This window comes from Clavelina lepadiformis, chromosome 2 (genome assembly GCF_947623445.1).
Source record: "Clavelina lepadiformis chromosome 2, kaClaLepa1.1, whole genome shotgun sequence".
In the NCBI taxonomy this organism is placed as follows: Eukaryota; Metazoa; Chordata; class Ascidiacea; order Aplousobranchia; family Clavelinidae; genus Clavelina; species Clavelina lepadiformis.
In genome coordinates, this window is record NC_135241.1 from 25,675,572 (window position 1) to 25,698,860 (window position 23,289).

General features: G+C 36.7%; 1 protein-coding gene across 3 annotated transcripts; it reads right to left on the reverse strand.

Moving 5' to 3' along the window:
• Positions 1 to 10,808: 10,808 nt before the first annotated feature.
• LOC143445779 (uncharacterized) lies at positions 10,809 to 23,083 on the reverse strand. Of its 3 annotated transcripts, XM_076945096.1 has the most exons (15): positions 22,866 to 23,078; positions 21,203 to 21,580; positions 20,799 to 20,990; positions 20,536 to 20,693; positions 20,337 to 20,469; positions 15,580 to 15,699; positions 14,885 to 14,970; positions 14,074 to 14,320; positions 13,800 to 13,856; positions 13,522 to 13,565; positions 13,362 to 13,410; positions 12,955 to 13,001; positions 12,841 to 12,874; positions 12,207 to 12,352; positions 10,809 to 12,090 (listed from the first exon to the last, which is right to left on the reverse strand). In XM_076945096.1, the coding sequence occupies exons 1-15, from the start codon at positions 22,906 to 22,908 to the stop codon at positions 12,031 to 12,033; spliced, it is 1,794 nt and encodes a 597-aa protein (XP_076801211.1). In that variant the 5' UTR covers positions 22,909 to 23,078; the 3' UTR covers positions 10,809 to 12,030. The 3 variants fall into 3 exon arrangements, 1 of the variants encoding a protein (XP_076801211.1); XR_013113863.1 differs by lacking the exons at positions 10,809 to 12,090; positions 12,207 to 12,352; positions 12,841 to 12,874; ... (3 more) ...; positions 13,800 to 13,856; positions 14,074 to 14,320 and adding exons at positions 16,458 to 16,725; positions 16,815 to 17,114 and having other exon boundaries at positions 22,866 to 23,083; XR_013113862.1 differs by lacking the exons at positions 10,809 to 12,090; positions 12,207 to 12,352; positions 12,841 to 12,874; ... (3 more) ...; positions 13,800 to 13,856; positions 14,074 to 14,320 and adding exons at positions 16,452 to 16,725; positions 16,815 to 17,114 and having other exon boundaries at positions 22,866 to 23,083.
• Positions 23,084 to 23,289: the final 206 nt, after the last annotated feature.

Consider the following 23,289-nt stretch of genomic DNA (forward strand, 5'->3'; position numbering starts at 1 on the left):
CTCGGATGCTATGAAATCAACTGGTAACATACTAAACGGCGCTTTCACATAAAGTTATTTAGTGCAAGTTTCCAAATGTTGCATAATGATTGCAGTTTGTAAAGTTGCGACTGCAGCCGAATTGCATCTGCATGTCGCATGATTAAATGTCCTAGTGATTATGTGTCGCGTGATTAAGTGTCGCGTGATTAAATGTCCTAGTGATTATGTGTCGGTGATTAAACGTCGCGTGATCAAGTGTCGCGTGATTAAGTGTCGCGTGATTAAGTGTCGCGTGATTAAGTGTCACCAAACCCCTCATTGACAACTTGCAGTTTCAAATGCAATGACGTCCAAACGTCCAAACACAGACTACGGTGACACTTTTTCCTTTCTAGCGGTTAGTCACTTTATTTACTTACCTGATGCCTCATTAATACAATAATTCGCACTCACTCAGCTACTTTGTGTAAAAGTCAGGCAGCGGCATGCCCCTTGCTATAAAATTTTGCCTTCAATTCCTTACTCTTTGTATCTATAATGACTAGTCTAGTCTACTGTACAGACAATCTCGTACTTAGTAATTCTCGTGCGTATTCTTGTGATATCTTATTAATATGTGGGCGGGCCGGCCGCCATGCGAAATCGAACACTTTATGATACAAATATAAAATATAGATATAAAATATAAATCGTCAACTTTATGATATATACATCACAATTCATTAATGCACACCATTACAAAGACCGCACATCACAATGGCTCATTTTTTCAATGTTTGAGAAACACGCAAAAATCTTGCTTGAACTGTCGGTTCGATAAAGTGTCGTTCGATCAACTGTCGTTTTGATTAACTGTCGGTTCGATAAAGTGTCGTTCGATCAACTGTCGGCTCGATTAACTGTCGTTCGATCAGCTGTCGTTTCGATCAGGTGTCGTTCGATAAAGTGTCTTTCGATAAAGTGTCTTTCGATAAGGTGTCGTAGTGTAACCAAACTTTGTTTACCAGGTAAGCTCCCCGCTTAACGGCTAGTCAATTAGCCAGACTGTCTTATTTCTACGAGTCTTCCTTAGATAAAAACAAACGTCTTCCTTTATTAAAACCAAACGTAGACTAACTCAACTCAACCAAAACACAGAATTAATCTTGGCCACATAGCAAGAAAATAAGCGTGGGGCGTTAATTACCAAATAGGTCTGCAGGGGTAGTGCGGTGACGCGGAACGAGAAACAAGCTAAAAAAACCCTGCACGTGTAAATAGTAAAGAAGTGCGACAGTGGGAGAGAAGTTATGAAAACGGACAAGCACACGCAAGTACGCATAAATGAAGTAATGAACAGCATCTATAAAAACGGCTGACACACACACATTGGATTAAATTACTGTATAATATAATGCAGCAGAAAAACAGTGCACGCACACACTAAGGTAAAAACTCCCTAACAGTTTACGGGGTAGTAAATATAAAACAAACACTAAGTAGTTATAAACAGCTTACACCGTAAACTAGTGCTTTACAAACCGGGTGTTACAACGTTAAAATGCAGTGCTTATAAAACAGGCGTGAAAAGATATTCTCGTGACATCCCCCCCAGACCAGTTCTTTTCCGGCCCCGGAAAAATTATTCATTATCCGGGTAAAAACGTGTTTGTCTTCGAGCTCGCCGTGGCGGTAGGTTTCTTTCCGTCATGGCCGAAGTGGTCTCGCTGGGAATGGGGCCGTTCTCTACGAGGGCAGGTTGGCTTGTCTCTATTGTCTCGTTATTGCCCTCCTCTGTGATCCTGAGTTGCCCAACTGCCGAGTCTTCCCGTCCTTGACTACTGGATAATTGCTCAGTCGCGCTCGTATTGATTGATGTAGCCTCGGATTCTCCGGTGACGGTATCCGTTGAATTTTGTGGTATGAACACCAAACCTTCAAAAGGAGAACAGTGGTTAATGCCATTATCTGGAACATGATCGTACGGGAGTTGATTGTCACGCTTGTCATCACTATGAACCCTTAATTTCATTCTGTTAAAATGAACCGTTTGCTCTTTGCCGGCTTTGTCTTTAATAGTATAAGTGGGATGTCGCGCGTTCACTACCGTGAAGGGGCCCTTGTAAGGAAGATGAAATTTGCGATATTCTCCCTGTGGGACCACTTGGTCTTTCAGCCATACTTCTTTCCCCACTTCAATTGGTAGCCCCCTTTGTCGTTGGTCGTAGAGGTCGGCCATCTTCGTTCGTTGTTTCCGTAGCGTTTCCCGCACCGTCTTTTCTGCAATCTTTAACCGCGTTTGTAAATCCTGAATAACCGACGTTTTTAGCACTCCACCGGTCGGTGTGCCCAATAAATCCGCAGGTAAACGAAGCGTACGACCAGTTAATAAGAAATGCGGCGATACACCTGTGCTGTCGTGGACGCTCGCGTTATAGGCCGCCACGACGGCTGACAAAGCTTGATCCCAACTACGTTGATCCTCCTGTACGTAATTTCGTAACATGGTGATGATAGTCTTGTTGTTTCTTTCAACTCCCCCGTTCCCTTGTGGATGATAACTTGTGGTCCTTGTTTTCGAACAACCCATCAATCGTAATAGTTCTTTGAAGACCTCGCTCTCAAAATTCCCACCCCGGTCGCTGTGGATAACATCTGGTACACCATGAACTGTGAACCATCGGTGGAACAAGACGTCCGCTGTGGTTTTTGCTGTTTGATTGCGCATGGGCCAGGCCCTTACATACTTGGTAAATAAATCGCACGCCACCAAGATGTATTGAAAACCTGATGATGTCATAGGTAGAGGTCCCACGACGTCTATTTCTACTCTCTGCATCGCCCTATCTTCCGTGGACGGAACCAACCTCGCCCTTGGCTCGGCCGGCGGTTTCTTGTTCCTTTGACATACATCGCAGTTTCGGCAATATTTTTCGGTGTCCTGTCTCCAACCAGGCCAATAAAATTTTTCTTCTACTTTGTGGCAAGTTTTCGTCAACCCTAAATGAGCCCCGCCAAGAACGCAATCGTGTAGTGACTGCAACACAGACAAACGCATAGGTTCCGGAGTTATAAGTCGATAACAGTGTGTTCCCGGTAAACTGCGATTACTATTCGCCCAATAAACAGGGCCGTCAAAAGTGTGTAAACTTCCAAATTGGGCCCATAGATGCTTAGTCATTCTTGACAAGTTTTTAACATGTTTGTACGGAGGTCTTTTCCCCAACTGTAGCCATCTCAAAGCGGGGGCAATCTCTGCGTCCTCTTCCTGTAGATTCAGTACTTCATTCGGAAGAAACCCGATGTTGCCTCTAAGATCTATGTTGTTGACTGTTTGCTTGGAATCTTCGAGGCTTGTTGCAACTTGTTGGTCATGCCATTTGTAGGGGAGGTTCACCTGTGTACCTTCGTTAGGGCGTCGACTCAACGCGTCAGCGTTTTTGTGTTTTTGTCCTGGTCGATGGAGTAGCTCAAAATTGTACTCGGCAAGGTGTTCTACCCATCGAGCGCATTGTCCATACAACTCCTTTGACTGCCATAACCAACGCAACGATGCATGGTCCGTCCTCAGCAAAAACTTTTGACCTAGGAGGTGACACCTATTCAATTTTGTTGCCCAGACGACCGCCAGAAGCTCTTTTCGAGTCGTGGAGTAGTTCTTTTCTGCTTTCCCTAGAGATCGGCTACAATACGAGATCACACGCTCTCTGTCATCTATGACTTGTGACAGAACAGCGCCAATTGCGTTATCGGATGCATCGGTGTCGAGAATAAACGGCTTGTCGTAGTTTGGGTATGCCAGCACTGGTGCGGTACACAGCAAACGCTTCAAAGTAGCAAAGGCGTTCTGATGCTCTTCGGTCCACTGAAACTTCTTGTTCTTCTCGGTGAGTTTGTGCAACGGTGAGGCAATTTTGGCATAATTTGGAATAAACTTCCTATAATATGATGTCAGACCTACAAACTGTCGAACGTGTTTCACGGTGCGAGGTATCGGCCAATTCGCGACTGCCTCTAATTTCTCGGCGTCACACATCACGCCTTCCTTAGAAATTTTATGCCCCAAAAATTTCACCGATTCTTGAAAAAGGGAGCATTTGGACGGTTTCAGTGTTAAACCGGCTTCTTCCAGTCGATTTAGAACGTCGCTTAAACGAGACATGTGTTCCCCGAATGTGCGACCATACACGATCACATCGTCTAAATATGCTAAAGCGCCGCGCCACTCCAATCCATTTAGAACGATGTGCATCAATCGTTGAAATGTAGCCGCCGAATTGCTAAGACCCATCGGCATAACGTTCCATTCATATAACCCCATGTGGGTGGTAAAAGCCGTAACCTCGCGGGACCTGTGATTCATGGGTATTTGCCAATACCCTGAACGCAGATCCAGAGTAGAAAAATAAATGTTACTCGACAATTCGTCCAGGCTCTCGTCGACACGTGGGATTGGGAAACTGTTCTTTTTCATCAGGTCATTTACGCGCCTGTAATCAACACAAAACCTCACCTCGCCCGATTTTTTTCGTACAAGAACAATGGCGCTGGACCAAGGGGATGTGGATGTGCGAACCAAGCCTTGCTTCTCCATTTCCGTGAGGATTTCTTCTACCTTTCGCTTGTCTCGAGGGGGTATTCGGCGATGCGGTTGTCTCACGGGGGCGCTAGTCCCAATATCGACATGGTGTTCTATCAAGTCGGTTTTGCCTAGATCGAATTGACTGGTCGAAAAACACTTCCAATGCTTCGATAATAAATTGAGTACTTCGCGACGTTCACTCTTAGACAGCTTCGTCCCTAAATCTACGCCTTCTTCGATAGCTTGCAAGTGATCACGCTGGGGTTTAAAACGATGTTCTTCTACCGACGCTACGGAACATCTTTGGTCGGAGTTCACAATGCATCGGTTATTATTACAGTCACACGTGGAGTTTAATCTCGAAACTAAAGCGCACGTGCCGGGCTGGTAAACATCACCTCCGCCGAATACAGAGACTGGATGTAGGGTGGCGACCCTGGTTCCGTTGACTAATCTGACTTCGTCATCACTGAAATTAGCCAATCGAATGGGGACCTTTCCGTTCTGAACTTGCGTGAGGTAGTTACCCGCTAGTATCCCATATTTATCATTCAATCGGAGATTACCTTCAACTAGTGCCGGGAACTCAACGTCGGGTATCTTAATCATCGGATCCATACAAAATATGCCAGAAGTACACACCTCAGTGGAAGCGGGGACGATCAGGTCTTCGACGATATAAACCTCGTTTCGTTGTAAGGTCACTCTTCCATCGAGCAGGGGTGTTGACGACGATCCGGCTTCTAGAGTTTTGTCCTTGTAGCAGATCCGGCATTGGTGATGCTGGACGAAATCTAACCCAATGATGAAATCTTCCGTGAGTTGATTAACTACGTAGATTTCGCACTCTGTGATCAAACCGGCCACTTGCACTGATAACGTGACAAGGCCTAACACCTGTAGGGCCGTCCCGCTAGCCGTAGTTAACTGTGTATCTAACGTGGGGCCTAGTGTAGTACTCGGATTTTCTGATGAAACTTTATCGAACAAAGTTTTAGACATGAGTGATACGCTGGCTCCCGTGTCTACCAGAGCACAAATGGGCACAGAACACAACATCATATTAACATACTTGCATAACCTTTTCCGGTAATGTTGTCGAGCGGGTGTTGCGGTGGCTGGAGCAGGCGGACAGGATCGATTCCAACTTAACTTTGATCTGTTTACATCACATGCGTTAGTCCGAGGGTTGTGATTCGTAGCTAGGCTTTGACGGTTTAGGCAATCTCGCCTAAATGAATCATATTTAGACGGATTTGCATTTGAACGTGGGTTGTTTAGGACCCCACGTGTTTTATCGGAAGGGGACTTACGGTTTCGGTATCGTTGATTTCTTCCTTCAGACGGACCCGGTGCGCGTGGTTTCCAATGGAGGCGATCCACGTCTCGTTGTAAAGTGTTCACTTGCGTTTTCACTGAAGACACAGTTTCGTCAATACTTGAAATCCGGCCTTGAATATTGTCATTAAACAATTTTATCTCGCCACTTATCTTAGCAAGTTCATTCTTCATCAAAACAGTCGCTTCGTCCTGGCGGCTTTCGTCTCCATGTGAAAGTCGAGCGACAGTGAACACGTCTGAACACGGAGTCTTTTCCGAGACGTCCAGGGCAATGGCTCGGGCGCTGGTAATGAAGAAGTCTCTGCCGATCTCTAGGTCTGCGACTAAGGTTTCCGATATTTTGCGGTTTCTCAAACCCCGGATCAATGCCAAGTAGAGTACCTCATTTTTTACAGGTGCTTGATCTGCACTGGCGTATGCCATGTCACCCTGTTTCCGCAAAGCATAGACGAATGATCGTGTAGATTCGTCCGGTTTCTGTACCCTATCCAAAAGGCTGTTTTTTAATCTGCTGATTTCCGCCTTTGATCGCCCTGCTTCTGAAGCCCTTTCCACCAACTCGTCGAACTCTAAGTCGTAGACGGAGGCATCTTTCCCTTGAATTTCCCAGACAAAGTCCTTATCGAAACTTTCAATGAGGAGGTGTTTCTTAAAATCTTGATTTGCCCTAACGCTGGCGCAGTAAGAGTTAAAAACTTTGAGAAAGTCTTGAAAGTCTTCATTGGACTTATATCTTAGTAGAGGCAACGTCACATTAAAAGCCATACTGGTAAACAATACCTTGATACCTTGATACCTTTTTGACTGCGGGATCCTGGCGCGCTCGCCAATTGTAACCAAACTTTGTTTACCAGGTAAGCTCCCCGCTTAACGGCTAGTCAATTAGCCAGACTGTCTTATTTCTACGAGTCTTCCTTAGATAAAAACAAACGTCTTCCTTTATTAAAACCAAACGTAGACTAACTCAACTCAACCAAAACACAGAATTAATCTTGGCCACATAGCAAGAAAATAAGCGTGGGGCGTTAATTACCAAATAGGTCTGCAGGGGTAGTGCGGTGACGCGGAACGAGAAACAAGCTAAAAAAACCCTGCACGTGTAAATAGTAAAGAAGTGCGACAGTGGGAGAGAAGTTATGAAAACGGACAAGCACACGCAAGTACGCATAAATGAAGTAATGAACAGCATCTATAAAAACGGCTGACACACACACATTGGATTAAATTACTGTATAATATAATGCAGCAGAAAAACAGTGCACGCACACACTAAGGTAAAAACTCCCTAACAGTTTACGGGGTAGTAAATATAAAACAAACACTAAGTAGTTATAAACAGCTTACACCGTAAACTAGTGCTTTACAAACCGGGTGTTACAACGTTAAAATGCAGTGCTTATAAAACAGGCGTGAAAAGATATTCTCGTGACAGTAGTACCAGTCAGTTCATGGCTATGTGTCCTTTCTGCAGCTATTGGTTACAACCTGCAACAACCTTTGTAAACTGGCGGCAACCATTGTAAGCTCAAAAGCCTAAAAGGGAGTTGAGATATTTCAAGGTGACCAGGTCAAACATTTATGATGTCAGAATTAGTTTGTGCCGTTATTTGGTCCCATATTGGTGTTCCTTTGACCTGACAAAGTTTCATTGGTAGGAATATCAATGCAGTAAAAACAAACGTTTTTCAATCAGCTTGAAAACCGGTTTTCTTTTAATTTTACAATGGTCTATTCACACTTAATAGTAGCTTGGTTATTCAAGTATCAATAAGGATTTACTTTTTGTATCATATCACCAATATGTTTATCATATCACCAATATAAGGCCACACATATTCCATATTGTCTATGTTGTTCATATCAAACTGAGATGAGTTAAGTAGTAAATTACAAGTACTTAAGTTCTTACTTACTACTTCTTAATTTACTTGTAACATACTATTATTATTACTATTCTAGCTATTTTAGATACAAAGTTTAAGCCAATCACTTTTTAAGAAGGTAGTTACTTTCCCCTTTTAAATTAAACTCTTATCAGGGCTTTTCAATCGTAACTTATTCTACTTAATTCAAATTGCATTATGCAGCCCTAAAACCAAATGGCTGCCACTAATGGTCAGGCACATCGAAACTAACAGTTGACTTTATTTTACTTTCATTTTAAACACTGAGTTCACAAAGCTTGTTGATCAAACAAGTATTAGTGACATAACTTCTCTATGCAAACAACATTCAAACAGCTAATCTGTGTCATGCAGCCTTGCTTGACATTTTAATAATAAACATCTCATACTTTTATATTTCACAAACAAATCGTAAGAAAACTGTTACATTTAAACTAAAACAAATTTGTATATTATAATGAAAGGTCCTAGTTAAAATAACATATTAAACTGAAATTTATCCAAGAAAAAGATCAATGCTGTATGGATAGCAATTATACTACCCAGGTAACAATGCCAGCTTCAAAATACAAAAGAAGCAGTAATAGTATCAAAACATACAACTGCTGCTTCTTCCTGCTAATGCTACTTCCTTGTGTCTATATTTGTATGACTACTATCAGATGCCTCTGGTGGATAAACCACTGTTATATGATGCATTTAACATGGTTAAATATTATTACAATGACATTTTGGCAATACATATCTGTATTCATCTTGTAAATTGCTCATTACTGCACTAAAGTTAAATGTTAAAATGGTCACTATTTCTATTTGCAACATGCAGTAGTGATATACCATATATATGCAAACTAACTCAACATTAGGTTGTATGCACTAAATGTGTTTGGAACTATTGGACTATTAACAACCCACTATTTTCCGGATGTTAAATACACAATCGCAACAATGGGACTAACACTTTTTAGCTTTCCAAAAATTCCAAGTAATGTCAAATAGTCCTTTTTAGTTTTTTATTGAAATATGACATCATAGCTTTTAATTAAGCAAGCTCAAGTATATCGCAATAAATTTAACTTTACAATTTATGATTGGTGGGACTAATATCAGCTTCAGTGTATAACAAATGTCCAATTGCTTCTCATTGCTAATTATTTTACTTGGAAATGAGCAATGCACTGATTTAAAAAGTTTATATCATACAATATATATGCTGATGAAATATGTCATAGGCTGCATCAAAAGTTAAGCATCACAGCAGTTATATTTTAGCACAAAATAATTGCATTTATCTTATAATTGATCTTTACAACACGAAGTTAAGAAGAATATTCTTTCTGCCAGTAACATAAATTTATAATAAGTACTTACCTGAAATGTGACACCCCACATATTTTTGGTGCAAAAATAACGACCAAATCTTTTCCTCATAATTACAAGGTTAAAGGTAAAGGTGGATCCAATGCTTGATTCCAAATGTCTATTGATAAGGAATTACGGTTTCTCATTGTGTTAAGTCAACAGCAATAATGGAAGCAGAGTGCTCTCATTATCACTTTACTCAGTGATAATTCAACTCAACGGTCTGTGAGACTGTGATGCTATTTTGGTTCAAGAATAGAAAAATCAATTTTAAAGTTTAAAATAAATTCAATGAAACTGAATCAATTATTTATATTATTCAGTGACAAAGAAATTATCCAAAGTCCAAATTCAAAATAGCTTCTTACTTGAATAAAACACTGCCAAGGAGCAGAAATTCCCTAGTGCTCAAGTGTTTAAGTTTCAGTGTTAGATAAATCTATAGTTACAAGTGGTAACCTAGGTATACACTAGAGAATGATTAAAATTTGTAGTCAATCGTATAGACATTTGGCTAGCCGTGGCACATCTGAGTAGTCTGAACAAAAGCATGCGTTGTTCATGGTTTGGTAATCTCTATCTTCAGACTAAGGAAATTCTTTGCTCAGTCTTTGATTCTTCATCGCTTGAGGCCCTGTTTTCTAAGCTAACCTTTGCGTGTTACTCAAAGAACATTATAAAGATAGCACAAGTTACTTGCAATCATGAGCTTATTCTTATGGCTGCCTCTACTTCACCGGAAAAAATCGTGCGTTTGAAGCTATTTTTCACAGTTCCTTGTTAATCTAACTTTAATTTTATAACATAGTAGCGTAAAATAAACCTACATTTACTTTCTAATATAAACTTAACTCAAACAAAACCTGAAATAGCTAAAATCAACTTTATGCAATTTACCCATTCTCCTAACCTAACCGCCTATATTTAACAACAGGCTGCATGACCCATATAGGGTGGAATAGTAACTTGGTATTTTAATTGCGTTCGCTCTGTAACTGCAGTTTCGTAAAATGCTGTGAGTGCCATTGTGCAGGGATTAAAACCAAGAACCGGTGCAAACTGATCTTGCCCGTACGTAAAAATTCCCGATTTTGAGAATGAATTTTAAAAGCCACAAGAAAATGTGGCGCCTCAGAGCAAAACATTCAAATACAAACGATATGGTTTAGTGACACAATCTTTTTATCCTTGGTCTGAGAAAAATCTTCGACACAACTTAAACTCGGTATATGACGGGAAAGAATATATGATGTGATAGACAGACGGTGCTAACTTTTTATGCCGTCATAAAAATTTCCCTGGTTTTGAAAAATAAAAAAATAAAACACTTTGATATAACTCAGCAATGATTCGTCATCGCTTGAGCCCCGGTTACCAAGTTCGTCCTGCTTGTTTTTCTTCGCTACCGAGCGGGTCAATGACAAGGTTTTGAGTAACACTAATGGTACAGCATGTTTTGAAATATTTCCACATGTTTTGCAAGAAAATTGTGGGTTGAAAAGTTCGTCACAGGATATTTTTTTCAATGAATATTGTAGTAATAGACAGTTCATAGTTATGTGACCCTTTCTGCAGCTGGCTGGTTACAGCAAAAAGATGTGGTCGACTCATGCTTCCGAGGTTGTGAAAAGCGGGACATTTACTGATAATTCAACTGTTGATCAGCGAGCAAGAGCAAATGAAATAAACCAAACGCAATAATTAGAAAAAACTCTCAAAGATTTCATTACAAAGGACTTAAACTATTCAAAGAACTCGACGAACCCACGACGAATCAAACTAATTTCAATTAGAAAGTGATTTAATTATAGCATTAATTTATAAAAATTAATCTCTTTATACAATGATTGCACGTTATAGTTATAAAACACGTAAGACTTGAATAATAAAATGAAATTATGTTGATGATAACTGTATCGGCCATTATTTCGATATTAATCGTAGAGAGCATAAACAAAAGCACAATGCTAAACGGTGTTACATCACAATAGAAAACTCAAACTATTAATTTCTAATTAATAGACGAAAGAATGGAAAAAGTTGTTCAATACAATGACGCTATAGCAATGAACGCGACCACTACATACACAGAGAAGATAAAATGAAATAACCTGCCGCAAATGTGGCACAAGATTTCACAACACCAGTAAAAACACGTCCAAAAACAATGTAAGTGCTATCTCCTTATTATAAACGATATACGCAGTCATATAACATTGAACACCTACAGCTGCATGCAAAAGGTTGAGATGCTAAACAATGAAGGATTTTCACTTTGGCTGGCTATGGCAATCATTGTATGCACGTTGGAATGTTAAGTTTAAAAACGTATTTCTGCATTCCTTATCTATTACATCACAATACATTGATGGCACCAGGCCAAGTAAGATAGCGGTTTATGACCTGGTGTTTATGGGTGGTTTCGGAAAGATGCCAATAATAGAAAGAATCGCTGTTAAAAAATATCTAGGATTTGTTTCAACAAAATAAAACTCCCAAGTTTTAACAACATTTGATTAAAAATGCATGAGGTGAAATGCATGAAGTATTCTACGTAACGCGAGTACAAACTATGTGGAACACAAAAGTATTCGCTGATTGAAAACATTTGAGATAAAACAGAAGCAGTTCACAGGATGAACTTCATAGTCCGCAACTGCACTGTTGCAATTTAAAAAACAAACAATGATAGATAATGGGGTACAAGACAAAACAATCAATGCAGCATTTATCGAAAAATATTTCTAAGAATTTATGCAACGAAAACTACCTTTTTTAAAATGAAAAATCTCAACGTGGTTTATATTATATAAGCTATCTATGACACAACAAACAAGATGAAGAAATATTGGAAGTATGCAAGTTCTTGTAAATCAATTTCTATGAGTTGTTGATTTCATCATAAGGCCCTTCAACATTTTCATATCTTCTTGAGCCGTTCTGTTGACCATGATTGTGAAGCAAAGTTTAATAGAAGTATAATTTTGAAATCTTATTTTTACTTCAGGTTTGATTTTTATGAATTAGTTCAACGACTTCAGTTTAATTTTTCTCACCTCAGTATGAGCACTTGGAGTAGTGATGACTTCATCATAAGCACCTTCAATGTTCTCATATCTTTTGGAACTACTTGATGCATTTCCTTGATTGTTCGACTCAGCATTGGATTCCTCCCCATTGAAGACAACGTAACCTGCATTGTCTGCGTAATAAAGTGTTCAGTTGGTCAAATTTTACTTTAGTATGATGTTATTTCTATGAGACAGTATTTGTTACCTCCACTATAAACATCATGCTGTGGTATTAAGCTGTTATTTGTAAAAGCAAAAAAGTATAAAAGAAAAACATAAAAAAACTTTCAGGTCATAGACATGAAAAGAAAATTTGAGCAAATATTGATAAACCCTACATTATCAATATTATCGTCTTATATATTTTTCGCCATAAACCTTGTGGAAAAAAACTATGACGCCATTCTAGATACAGCACAATAAAAACATGCTCACATACAATTAAGGAAGTGGAAAAAGAGCTTACTAAACACAAAGTATACAATTGTCGCTGCTTTGCAAAGGTGAAGATGTTAGTATGTTATTTGGTATGCCCACATTAAATCTTATACTTCATATTGCTGTGGTATTAAGCTGTAATTTGTATAAGTCATAAAAAATTGTAACTAAGATAATTTACCAGTTTCTGGCTGGGAATTAGAAGCTCTGTTTCTCTGCAAAATTGAAACAAATTAAGATTCAAGCAGCAGAAATCAATGCTGCTGCGTTACATTTAAAATAAAACAGGAATTACCAAGTGACCAGTTGTGCTTCCGTTAACTGCAAGATATCCATTTTGATCTGCAGTTTTACAAACACAAAAGCATGATTTATATTTCTTGTAAACACAGTCATGAAGATTATGAAACTCATTAACCTATATTATTAGTAATATTAGTATATATTATATTAAGTTACTATTCAATTCAAAATGAAATACTTTCTCCAGCTTTGGAATAAATGACGCAAATATGAGCATGGTTGCAAAAACAATCATGAAGGTTTTGAAACTCATAAATCTATGCAACCTATTACTATTTACTCTTCTGGCTTGAATAGATGATAATAGCTTATTTGAAAATTAACATCAATCGAAACAATTTTTCGCTACTCAATAATTCTAGGGAACATTCAGTCAGAGCAAATATTATGAAGTCATACCTTCAGCTGGACCAACTACTTCATAATTCCTTTGGTTATGTGAGTTTATCTGCGATCATTTATAACTTTAATTTAATTTCAGAACAAATGCAAGCCTTTTACTACATAATAAATTGTTACAATATGCATTTCCATTATTATATACAAAAATTTTGGTTACTTGGGTTGAATCATTTGCAGTAACATCAATGTAACCGGGTTGATCTGGAAAAATAAACAATGTCTATATGCAACATGAGCATATGCATATATACGAGCAAATAAAAATATAACTGCCTATGTTAACTTTACTAGACTTAAATACAAATAAAAACACGAACAAATCAGAAAATTGTGATTAAATAGCTTTGAAAAACAATGAACATTTTTAAAACGAGTTCATAAAAACACATTTAAAGTTATTTGAAGCATCAGTTTTGGCCTAAAGAATAATGGCACCTGTCAATGTGTGGTTGCCACTGCCAGTAGGATACCGTTCATTAGATTGACTTTCATCTGTGTACATACCAAGAATACAGTGAAAAGAATTTGTAAACTTACGTGAAAAAGTTTTTCCAAACATTTACCAAACAACATCGTAAAATTAAGATAGTCACAAACTACAAATGGAGATAAAATAAAAACAATTTTGGAATATAAATATAAAAACCTAAGTTCCAAGTAAGTCAGTTTCAACAAAAATAATGAAACAAATGCAAGAAAATAAACCAACTTTTCTTCTGAGATCCACTTCTCCATCTATAAACACCATAACCAGCTGCACATAAAATGACCACCACAACACCAGCAATAATACCAGCAATTGCACCAGTGGAGAGACCAGGAGTGCCAGGTGGTTCCCCATTGCCATCTGTATTGTCCACAACTTCAATGTCAAAGTATAAAACACTATTCGAGAATAAACTGCTGGTTGAAGATTTCACAATGAGCTCGTACCTTCCATTGTCTGAATTTGTTACCTGCAAAATATTTAGAGGTCAGACTACTTAGGTAAATTAATTATTTTTTATTTAATGAAAATTGTTATTATGCAAGGCAATTAAATATTACCCACATAATAATGATGGCAATTTTTATTATAATACAAAACACATTCACCAGAACTAAAATAAACATTCTCTATAAAACATATCGTTGAACATAATAATAAAGTAAATATTAATAACGTACTTAAACATAAAAATGCGACAAAGGTTTGATGCCTTTGTGAAAGATTTAAATAAGGTATAATTTGAAAAACTTGGAACATTTTTTTGTATCTTACATGATAAACACGGCAAAAACAGTATGTTTAAATTTCTATATACACCTTTAATGCAAACTCTGAGCCTAGCTATTGGTTGCTAAAGATCAAAGAAATGGTCTCAAAATAGAAGGCCGCATAACGATCGAGTTTTTCTCAAATTTCAATAATCCAGTCGTAAAATATCTTGGTGTAAAATTTAAGGCAATCAACACAAATCACAGAATTTCTTATCTGTGTGTGATCCTTACTTTACAGAAATATTATGCCAATTACTTACTTGTGTTCGGGTGAATGTGAAAGTCTGTTGGCCTTGATCACCAGTTGATTCTATAGTCATTGAACCGTCACTTGCTACCGATGATCCTGGTGAATAAATCGGTCAACATGTTTAATAAAAAGATCTAGTAATTACTATGCGAGTGTAAACTAAAATTAAACCAATTATAGAACGACTGTGGCAAAGTTTTAACCTAAACCTTGCCTAAACGTAAACCTAAACGTTTTCACCTAAACCTAAAAAAATTGATTTAGCTTTGGACAATATTGCTCCTTTAAAGTTTAAATCAGGAATAGGCAACCTTTGTAAACTCAAAAGCCTAAAAGGGGGTTGAGATATTTCTAGGTGACCAGGTCAAACATTTATGTTGTCAGATTTAGTTTGTGCCGTTATTTGGTCCCATATTGGTGTTCCTTTGACCTGACAAAGTTTCATTGGTAGGAATATCAATGCAGTAAAACAAACTTTTGCTGCACAATATCCTTTGGCAGGCAGAAATTGGCCAATCTCATTTCGCTAAGATTCAGCTTACACAGAAAAGTTATCAAGTTTGTGCAAGGCTGCGCAAATTAAGCTATAAGACTGCTGATAGCTGAACTATCATGTTTTCAACTGGCATCTTAAAAACTCTTTAAAAATTTCAGCTTTATAATACGAAGAAATTAAATGACCATAGAAATCAAGTCAAAACTTACCATTTTTGCTCAATGATACAAATTGGGAGTTTGGATTTGAGAAAATCACAACAGAGCAGATTCCAGTTTCATTCAAATTCCAGTTACAAGTTGGAAGTTTATCATCCTGTGTTGCAGCGTCTGGAAATACAAACATTAGTTTTATTGGGCAAGATCATCAAAGTTTAGAAACTTATGAGAGGCTTTATGTTAAAAAGCCTGTTTTTCGAAACATTCACATTATTTTATGCAAAAAAATTGAATTGAAAGAATCATTTTTATTGCAGATTTTACACAATGACATAACTAATGTAAACGTGCATCTGTTTCTAATTTGATTTTCTAAACATCACTAACTCAAACCAATTACAAAGCAACTTATGGATAGAAAAAAGTTCTTTTATTAAAAGCAGTTGTCAGCAATAATTATCAAGAAGTTTTAATGATCAAAATATAGAGCATGTAAACATGTTTTGAAAGAATTCAAATTAATTTGTTCGATTCAAATAAAGTCTTTAATTAAAAGATAAAATTTAAAACTCTTTAATTAAAGGTTGAATTGTTGGTGCTACTGTGCATGCTAATTTCAATTTTGTATATTTATTATTTTCATTACCAGTCACTACGAGTGAATAAAGTCAGTAAACATAATAAAACAATTGAAATAATTTTCACAGCAACGTCATTTCACAAAAATTCCAACACTTCATCAGAACTCACATATAACATTCAGGTAAATAGTTGAAACTTTAAATTGGTCGAATATGTTGCCGACATAACCACCAGGGTTACGAGTGAAAACAATTTCCAAGAAAGAATTGCAAATGTTTTTAGATAATTATGACAAATTACTCCAAGCAAAGTATGGTCTGCATGCAACTGATTGTTCATACTCATACAGAACATCAAGGTATATTGATGAGCTATAAGTTCCAAAGCTATCCATCGTTGTGCAGGAATAATTCCCAGTATCAGAAGGTTTTGCAGACAAGGTAACACTTGGGCCAGTATTGATGACGTCATTTGATTGATACAATAAATATGTCGTATTAAGCTCATCGCTATAACTAATAGTGCAGGAAAAATTCACATCTTCTCCAAGATAAGACATCATATATCCTCCAGTGCTTGTGATGTTGCTTACAGTCACATTGAATTCAGGAATGCCTAAAATAGTTGTGCAAGTTAATGCACCAAAGTACGGATTTTGCCCAATTACATTTGACTGTAATGTCTAAAAACGACAAATTACTCACGTTGCGCTGGAACCACAGTGATGGTTTCATTATTGCTTGACCTTGAACCAACTTCATTTCTAGCAGTGCAAGAGACCAGACTTGATTGGTCAAGATCATAACTTATGCTGCAACCACTGACTGAGCTGACTGTGTTTGACTGAGTCATATGAAATGTGAAGTTACAGTTTGCAGGTGGATTTGCTTCACTATATATGCACTGCATGGTAAGATTTTCATCTGATCTTAAAAGATATCCTTCTTCTGCAACTATTGTATATTGAGAAAGCTCAACTTTGCTGGTAACTGTGTCTGGTGCATCTGTCAATTTGAAAAATGATCAAATTATTTTAATGTAACACTTTCATTAATTAATTCAAAACAAACATAAAAAAACAATAAAATCAATGTCTTTCTGAGAAGTTTTTAATTGTCTTTAATTTTTCATGGTATTTTTTCCTAATTTGGAGAACCTGCAATGTAGAAAGAGAAAAAATTTATGTTAAACTTTACACAGTTGCAATCAAGGCAATGAGTAATCATATTCATCGTACTCTAAACATTTGCCCTTTTTATGAAAAAAAGCAAGCAAAGCAGCTAAACAATGGTAGAACCAAGTTGCAAAATCTTTCATGAAATCTTAATTTTCTGTCACAAACTTATAAACTTATCAACAAGTCCACATGAAGTTTATTGTCAACAGTGATAAATACTATAATGTCATCGAATTATACTGTATTGTCGCTTCTGTGTATCTGATATAGTCACCAGTCATACTAAGCCTTTAGCTGGACATGATCAGCACATTAAGTAAAATGGCTCTGACTTGTAGTGCGTGACAACTTTATAGTTTATGTTTGAGCTGGGTACGCAGCGACTATTTTGTACTCAATAATTATAGACTCTGTTTGTAATCATCCGAATTTATTAATCTTATTAATTTGTTAAAAGCACAGCCCTATGAAAATAAAACCTGATTTACTTTCTACCGTATTTATGTTGGTCTAAGCAAGCCATAACAGTGTCGTATTTTGACTGAATTGTTAAGTCTGAAGACCTCGATATCTTACCTCCTGATCCTGAAACCTCTGGTACACTCAAATATTGGCTGTCACTGCCTTTGCAAAAAATGTTTTAACTCAACATATTTGTGACAATTCAGAAGCAACACTGAGAAAAAATGACTTTGTCATAAATCTCTACTTGCCCATTACCTATTCTTATACAGAAAAGTGTTCTACCTATAACAAGGTCTTGAACGCTTTACAAAGTATCAATAAAACTGAAATTTTGCAAAAAAAACAAAAAGTATGTTGTTGCCTACCATCTTCTTTAACGTATTCGCAAATGACCGGGGAAAAAATTGCATGTATCCAAGGGATGCAAAAACGAAACTAAAACAACAAAGTACCAAAGTGATGGTTTCATCATTGCTTGACTTGCAACCAATTACATTTCCTGCAGTGCAAGAGAGGAAGAGACCAGACTTGATTGATCAAGATCATAAATTTTATTGCAACCACTAACTCAGCTGACTGTTTTTGAATGAGTCATGTCAAAATTTTGCAGAGCACAAAAACAGAACACAAATAGAGGTTTTTTCCTATGCAAGGGCAGCTTTACACAAAAAGTTCCAGTCCTCTTAAAACATAGCACCATAGTGAAACTATGTTATCTTTTTAAATGAATCTTTGTTTAAATTTAATGAACACTTTACGGAAGTTGGTGCACATGTTGTTGGTGCACATGTTGGTGGTTAGGCCAGGTGCGTCTAGTTCTATATTTACATTTAGTTGCAAAGACGAAGCTTGCTCAGGCAAGATTTCACAATTTTGCAGAGCACAAAATAAAACACAAACTGGAACAGCTTTTCACAAAAAGTTCCAGTCATCTTAAAACATAGCACCAAAGTGAAACTAAGGTATCTTTTTTAAACGAGTTCTTTTATCTTTTTTTAAATGCATCTTACTCCAAAGTTGCATAGAATTTAACGAACACTTTAAAGAAGTTGGTGATTCATGGGTGCAATAAATCCCCTCATAACCATCTAACATGACCGATATTTCTTGTAATAAATTGAAAAACGTGATGGAGCAATCACCATCTATGATGTTACGAACTGTCCTTTTTTTCTTAAGGCAAAAGCAGGCTGCTCCCATGTTTCCAGTACAGCTGTCAATGTGATACTAATTACAGTTGTTGTAAAATTCCAACCCATTTATCCTCAGCAAAATGCAGGAAAGACTGTGTCGAGGATTAGTAACAAGAAGATTAAGATATTGAAGATAGGCAACTACAGTAATCCAACAACTGAGGTCAAGGCTAATCAACAAGAACTACGGGAAGAAGTAGAAGGGGAGGGCAAGGGCAACTATGCAAGGGCAACTTTTCACTAAAAGTTCCGTTCATCTTAAAACATAGCACCATAGGAACTAAGTTATCTTTTTTAAATGAGTTTTTCATCTTTGTTTAAATGCATCTTACTCTAAAGTTGCATAGATTTTAACAAAGACTTTTCGGAAGTTGGTGCACATGTTGGTGATTCACGGGTGCAAAAATTCTCCTCATAAACATCTAACATGACCGCTGTTTCTTGTAATAATTTGAAATATGTGTTGGAATAATCAATCAAATGAGGTCAAGAACTACTGGAAGAAGTTGATTTGTAGACTTATCTTGGTACAGCACTGGCAATATTGAAGACATCTGATATAGGTTTGCACTTAAAGAAAATTCATTAAAAATGCCTAGTACTAACCTGCCTTGTCGTTTTGTGTAATAGGTATTCATATGAACTTAATTAAGTACTTAATGGCAGGCAGGTAAAATTCTCCTGGCATGATTAGATCAAGAACAAATAGATTTTAAGAAATAAGTATAGCGAAGTCATAAAACTTGAAGAGATTATCACGAAGTGCCGATTACGCCAAAATGGTCACATATTTTGCTTACATGAGTAGCACCCTATAACTATAGCAATAACTTGGATGCTATTTGGTGAAAAGTGAAAGATCAGTCTACCAAAGATTGACTGGCCATGGTAACTAAACAAACAGATGGATGGACAACAACATCAGCGGGACTAATTGCAAAAGAACTGCAAAATGTTGTAGGTGATAGAGGAAACTTGTCAAATTATTGTTCAACTGGTAAAGGAGGCCCTAAGCCCAAGTACACTTGGAAAGATTACCAAGAAAGAACAGTTAATGTTAGACAAAGTTAGACGGAGTTAGAAAGTTAGACAAAGTTAGCTAGATAAATAAAAAAGTTAATGTTTCACATTTAATTAGCCAGTTAAACATTTAATGTAGATTATTACCTAAACCAATAATTTCTGTTTGGCTTGTTAAACCAATTTTAGAATTTTCAACAAGTTATGAATTTTGTGCATATATTTGTCTACAGTTGGCAAAATTATTACTGTCATGCTATCAATTTTGTTCTGCTCATTTCTTGTCCGTTTACAGCATTGTATTTATAGTTGGTAAAATCTAATGTAAAATTAAATAATATCATTTTTATCCTGAAACATCTTTTACTCACATAATACGTCCAGTGTATATTCTGATGATCTTCCGCTTGCTAGATAGACATCAATATAAGGAGTGACAGCCTGACATGAGACTACTTTGTTGTTGTCAGTTCTTTGCAATGAAGATAATATGAATGGTTCTCCCTTTGTAAAATTGGTGTCATGTTACAAAAATAGACATGTAAATTCAAGGTCAAAAAATTGATTCACCTGTGTCCTATTGTAGCTTTTTCCTCCAATATAGAATCGAGAAGTATTTCCAGCAGGAATGACATCATTGTAATTACAAGTCAGATTCAAATCATCTCCTTTAACCACAGTCAGTTTATTGCCATCAATTAAACTGCTTGCAAGGGATACATTGGGTGCTGGATAAAAAACAATGCCACGTTGAGCAATGACTGTAAACAGCTTTCATTACTTATGGCTAGCTTATTATTTGAACGTTTTTGACAACAAAAATAATTAGAAACCTGTCCAACATTGCAGATTATCCTGACCACTCCATTCTGCTGAAGCCAGACAAGTGGTGTCACTAGATGTCAGCATTGTACCATTTGAGTAAAACAAGTCTCCTCCGTTAGAACAAGCAAATGTTCCTGATGAGTTGAATATCCTGGAAGTTGCATCCACAATAACATCATATGGAAGTGAGGAGTTGCAATCTGCGGCAAATTGCACATCTATTAGTATTAACTGTATAAAGTAGCGTAATTAATTAAGCCTACTTTATATTACAATGTTAGTGCAATTTTTTTGGCCATGCATGCATGATATATTCATCATGGCTACTGTTTGACCTTGTACTATGCCAGTTTCTAGAAAACTCTGAGTTGCGTTTAAAATTCAGTCATTTACATAAATTTTAAACACATACCTTGCACAGTTCTATTGATAGGACCAGGTGTGGTTGCAATAATGCATCTCACTTCGATATTTATATCCCCAGCAACAAGTGGTTGAGTGATTGTCAGTGTTGTTATTGTGTAATTTGTTCCATCAATTGTTTGTTCAGTGCAAGTGATGCTGTCATATGTGCCTGGTGATGGAGCAACACATCCACCAAATAATGCTGAGTAAAACTGAGCACCACTTCCACTATCCAGCTCTCCTCCATAATACCAAGAACATGAATCAGTAGTATCAATTGGTGTTGGAAACTGAGCAGTTACAATGAGATTGTTGAAACCAGCTGCCAATGGATTGTACGGAGGATCAGTGCTGATTGTTGTGATTGCTGCCGCTTTCAAAACACCTGGTTAAAATTATTTCGCAAAATTAGGATTTCTCGCTTCTTGATTTCTTTACATGGTTTTAACCGTACTTCATTTAAAATTCATTTTAGCTGCTGGTTTACTTAGGCATTTTACTTTACGAAGCAGGGACTTAGTGGAGGGTGCGATTAACACTCGTCTCAAACAGTCAGGAGTAGCTCAGTTCAAAAGATAAAGGTGATTACTGGCCCTGAATGGATCTGGGGCAAGGATGGGTTTAAAGGGAGGGGCAAGTCCAAAAACAAATTGGCTTTAAATCAAAGAACGGTTTCCAGTAAATATACTGGTGAAAAAGTTTTTAATAATGTGTAGTGCTTGGACAATTATTGTGAAAATTGTGTTGCAAATTTGGTTTTCTATTATGGTGATTATGAACTATGATTGTCATTATAACAGACAACTGGTTGACCCTGAATTTTGTTTCAGGATGAAGACCAGGCCTGAACAACAGGCGAATGGAAGATGATGAAGAGGTGATTATGAAATTACAATGTAAAAACAATATGCTTGATGACTGCCGATTGTATTAGGTATGATAGGCTAGCTAACTCGTTTGAGATAGAATACGTTTCCATAGATAGGTGATTAGTAGCAAGTAGTGTTTATTTTCATTGTAAGAATGTCACCGGCGACGGTACATAAATTTGTAAAGCATTTTGTTTTACTACAGTTACCAGTACCAGACTATGATAAAGCCAGCAGCACAGAAATGTAGAATAGCTTTTACATTAACCAGTACAAATAAATCAACAGTAAGCTACATTAGGCTTATTCAATGCAAAATATTCCTGTTGTACACTTAAGTATGCTATAGTTACACCTATTTCCATTTACTTGTCGGCCACAGGAAAAATTCTATCCATACTTGATCCAAACACCCAAATCATACCTATTGTTTCTTTAACTGTGGCTTAACAAAAACCGCCATCTTCATCATAATTAAGTGGTGAATTCGTGTTTTTTGCCATTTATTTATGATAATAACTACTTAACCACTACATATTATTAACAATCCATTATCCAATATATTTCCCGATAATTACTCTTTGAATTTATGCCAACTTATTTATGGACTTTAAAGGTTTAACTTGGAACTATAACTCGATTACTCCCCTTGTATAGTTGTATCAAAACATAACTATCCTTAAAATTTACCATGATTACAGCATATAACAAGCTCTTTTACGATGTTGCAAACTAGTAGATTCTCATAAAATAGAAAGGCAAGGAAACAATTTTAATAAACATGCAAACAAATATACAAACCATATATTATCAGCAGACAATGAAGATCCAAGCCCAACCTCATGGCTTCTCCTGTAGATGGACAACTTCGTTATAAGCAGATATTAAGTTGTTGATTTTCAGTGGTTCTTAAAACTTAAAATACACAGAATTTATTCAATAATGAACTGCTACAATAACAATATATATAAAATTTAATCTAAAAAATGCATTATGGAAACTACTGAAAATAATGTGGTACACTAAACAAAAATGATAAACTGAAAACATCTTGCTTGGAAACAAAATATTATTTTCTGAAATAGTATCATCTGCAAAACTCTTGAATGGCAACCATTTACTAAATTTCAATACATCTTGTTAATTATGAGGAAAATTGTGAAGTACAATTGCAATAAAAATTTTCAATACATAATTGTATATATATATATATATAATATATTTG